Here is a 4,903-nt window from a genome sequence, read left to right as displayed (position 1 = left end):
TTGGCCCTTCCCCTCCATTTTGCGCGTTCACGTGAAGGGGTAGGGGTATCCCAATCCCAGTTAACGCGGAGGGGTAGGGGAAGGGGTAGGGCTTCTGTACCCCTCCAAACGGAGATTTTCCTGGAGCTGACTCCGAACGAAGGGGTTTGAGTGATTTCCCACAATGCCATGCGGATTTCAGCGAGATTTCATGCGGATTTCAGAAAGATGGCGGTTCCCGTGGCGAAAGATTGTCATAAATGTATTTTCTCCATTATTTACGTGTTTTAAGTTGTTATCCAGAGGAAACACGCCGCTTGATTCGCTTTCGAGCTGAGAATGAGCAGCGATTTCTGAAATCCAAGCTGCTGCTAAAAAGCTTTGGGAGTGAGTCTTGTTTTCGGTTGCTTTACTGCGTACGTTTTGTTCTGTTATTCTCGCTTTTATTGTTTACATGAGTGTTCTGACACCTCATTCTGTCGGATGTGGTGCACGAAGCGCCAAAGATATCCCATTCAGTGGTGTTAGTTAACAAATCACACCCTGCCAGCAGAGATTTCTGGTTCTGCCTCTGGCTCTGACTGTAGCGGCTGGTCGCAGCCAATGACGCATTTGGTCGCGTTTTGCTAACGTAAACGCTGACGGAGGTACGTGATGACGTATGCGATCGTTGAAGGGCTATCCCAATACGTAAGGGTTGAATTTCAAGCCCTATCCCTTGTAGCTCAGTTTCAAGGGGAAGGGCCAAGGGGAAGGAGGAGGGGAAGGGGGAGGGGGAGGGGTAGAAATTAGAATTGGGATTGGGCCCAACTCACTCACACATACACACACAAACACTAACTAACTCACACACACAAACTCACTCACTCTCACACACACAAACACTAACTCACTCACACACACAAACACTAACTCACACATACACACACACACACACACACACACACGCACACACACACTAACTCACTCACACCTACACACACAAACACTAACTCACTCACACACACAAACTCACTCACTCTCACACACACAAACACTAACTCTCTCACACACACAAACACTAACTCACTCACACACACACACACACACTAACTCACTCACACCTACACACACAAACACTAACTCTCTCACACACACAAACACTAACTCACTCACACACACACACACACACACACACACACACACACACACACACACACACACACACACTAACTCACTCACACCTACACACACAAACACTAACTCACTCACACACACAAACTCACTCACTCTCACACACACAAACACTAACTCACTCACTCACACATACACACGCACACACTAACTCACTCACACATACACACACAAACACTAACTCTCTCACACACACAAACACTAACTCACTCACTCACACATACACACGCACACACTAACTCACTCACACATACACACACAAACACTAACTCTCTCACACACACAAACACTAACTCACTCACTCACACATACACACGCACACACTAACTCACTCACACATACACACACAAACACTAACTCTCTCACACACACAAACACTAACTCACTCACACACACACACACACACACACACACACACACACACACACACACACACACACACACTAACTCACTCACACATACACACACAAACACTAACTCACTCACACATACACACAAACACTAACTCACTCACACATACACACAAACACTAACTTACTCACACATACACACAAACACTAACTCACACACACACACACAAACACTAACTCACACACATACACACACAAACACTAACTCACTCACACATACACACACAAACACTAACTCACTCACACATACACACACAAACACTAACTCACTCACACACACAAACACTAACTCACTCACACATACACACAAACACTAACTTACTCACACATACACACACACACTAACTCACTCACACACACACACACACACACACACACACTAACTCACTCACACCTACACACACAAACACTAACTCACTCACACACACAAACTCACTCACTCTCACACACACAAACACTAACTCACTCACTCACACATACACACGCACACACTAACTCACTCACACATACACACACAAACACTAACTCTCTCACACACACAAACACTAACTCACTCACTCACACATACACACGCACACACTAACTCACTCACACATACACACACAAACACTAACTCTCTCACACACACAAACACTAACTCACTCACACACACACACACACACACACACACACACACACACACACACACTAACTCACTCACACATACACACACAAACACTAACTCACTCACACATACACACAAACACTAACTCACTCACACATACACACAAACACTAACTTACTCACACATACACACAAACACTAACTCACACACACACACACAAACACTAACTCACACACATACACACACAAACACTAACTCACTCACACATACACACACAAACACTAACTCACTCACACATACACACAAACACTAACTCACTCACACATACACACAAACACTAACTTACTCACACATACACACAAACACTAACTCACACACACACACACACACACACACACACACACACACACACACACACACACACACACACAAACACTAACTCACACACATACACACACAAACACTAACTCACTCACACATACACACACAAACACTAACTCACTCACACATACACACACTAACTCACTCACACACACACACACACTAACTCACTCACACACACACACACACACACACACACACACACACACACACACACACACACACACTAACTCACTCACTCACACACACACACACACACACACAAACTCAATCACACATACACACAAACACTAACTCACTCACACACACAAACTCACTCACACACACTAACTCACTCACACACACACACTAACTCACTCACACACACACTAACTCACTCACACACACACACACTAACTCACTCACACACACACACTCACTCACTCACTCACTCACTCACTCACTCACTCACACACACACACAACCATGTACATAGTTTTATTTATAGAATGTTTGAAATGTTCTGATCTTTAAAAAAAAATACAGTGCTGGTTTTCCTGGCCTTTTGGCAAAGACAGATGTTATCTGAAATCTTATTCTCTGTTGGGTTCCATCATGACTATTAGTTTGTGTAGTGCTACACTTTGCGTGTTCTCTGCTTTCCATCTTCATTTTGGAGTAAAGAAGTGCATGCAGGGTTTAAAGGGGAATGGTTTTTTTCTCCTCTCCAACCTTTACTTCCCTATAGGCTTTACCTGCCTATCCACCATGCAGTCGGTACATTTTTTTTTGTTTCGGATCGGATGAGGGGGGCCCCATACATACCTTCGCCTGGGGCCCCCAATTTGCTAAATCCGCCACTGATTCTACAATAATGGTCCTTAATGTTTAATGCTTAATTACTTCTGTAACCTCAATGCACACTGCATTGCCTTGCAAAGGTGAAAAATAAAAGTACTAAAGGTACAAAAATCTCTGTAGAAACTATAGTTTAATACCTATTTTTGTGCATGTCTCCCTGGAGGTGTAGAGCATTGACATAGACAGGCTTACTGTGACAGCGGGGGCATGATTGAACGTTGGCTGCAGGCAGCGAGGAGTCAGGTACAACCAGCAGGTAACATGTGCTGAGTTTCACCTGTGTCTGATGACTGGCATTTTATTTATTTCAGGCCCAGCCAGAGGACCAGCAGGTGATCCAGAGCAAGATACCACTAGTGGGTACTCCAGCATCTGCTCCCACAAATGCTGCGGCCAAACCCCACATTCTGTTGCTCAGGATGGGTCTGCAGGATGACCCTTTCTGGATCTGTTTGAGCACGTTGCCGAAGCAAGTTCGTGGCCAACTTTGCAGTGAGCATTCCGCCTATTGCCACTCCTGTTGAGGGAAGCCCACCTCACGGCTCAACAGCTCCCAGCCGCCAATCTGCTGGAGTACCTGGACCTGAAGCAGGTTAATCTGCAGCAGGTCGGCCGCACCCTGGAACAAAATCGCCAGCACTTACGTGAGCTGGCATACAGTGAGATCAGCCACCCATTGGCCTTCGCCCACCAATGGTGGCGGCTAACAGAAGAGTGCAATGCCAATGACATCAATGACTGAATGATACTGGAGCAGTTTGTCGTTTGGCTGCTGGACCGAATGTCATCCTGGGTCCAGTGCCACCACATGATGTCACTGGAGGAGGCAGTCTGGCTGGGGGAAGACCATCTGGCAGTGCTTCCTGGAGCAGGCACCCCTGCCCCTTATCTCTCTCTCTCTCTCTCTCTCCCTGTATCTTTTCACCCCTCCATTTTCCCTGCACCATGGAAGCAGGGGCCAATTCCGCCAAATCCCACTCCCTGAACCTGTCAAAGGCCCAAAACCCAAGACCAAAAAAGGAGGTAAGGCGGTTTCTGGGTCTGACCGGCTATTACAAAAGGTTTGTATCTAATTTTTTTGGATGTCACCAGCCCAATGACCTACCTCACTACAAAAGAGGCATCAGATCCAGTTCAGTGGATGGAACCGTGCAAAGGGGCTGTTACCCAGGTTAAAGCAATTTTATGAGGGGCCCATTGTTGCATTCACCTGACTTTTCACCCCCTTTTGTCTTACAGATTGACCTGTTGGACAGAGGGCTGGGGACCACTTTGTCCCAGGTGGTGGAGGGGGAGGAGTGCCCCGTGCTGTACATCAGCCACAAGTACAGCAAAGTACAGCACAATTGAAAAGAAGTGTCTGGCCATCAAATGGGCAGTCCTCCCTCTACTATACTAACTACTGGGATGCCCTTTCACTCTCTGTTCCCAACACACTCCACTCCAGTGGCTCCAACGCATGAAGGAATACACTATGCAGATCACTCCCTGTTAACTGTTAGTTTGAGGTGGTCCA

The 4,903-nt window shown here is 46.3% G+C and overlaps 1 protein-coding gene across 1 annotated transcript in view; it reads right to left on the bottom strand.

Annotated features, from left to right (window-relative positions):
- LOC132893556 (fibrinogen C domain-containing protein 1-like) overlaps nucleotides 1-3,887 on the bottom strand; it is a 193,467-nt gene extending 189,580 nt beyond the window's left edge. Inside the window, exon 1 of the mRNA XM_060932748.1 lies at nucleotides 3,770-3,887. Coding sequence (XP_060788731.1) covers nucleotides 3,770-3,887 — 118 coding nt within the window. The remainder of the gene's footprint in view (nucleotides 1-3,769) is intronic.
- Nucleotides 3,888-4,903: the final 1,016 nt, after the last annotated feature.

Source organism: Neoarius graeffei, chromosome 10, assembly GCF_027579695.1.
Source record: "Neoarius graeffei isolate fNeoGra1 chromosome 10, fNeoGra1.pri, whole genome shotgun sequence".
NCBI classification, from domain to species: Eukaryota; Metazoa; Chordata; class Actinopteri; order Siluriformes; family Ariidae; genus Neoarius; species Neoarius graeffei.
Note: the sequence above shows the minus strand (reverse complement) of the source record. Positions and strands in the feature narration are given on the sequence as shown.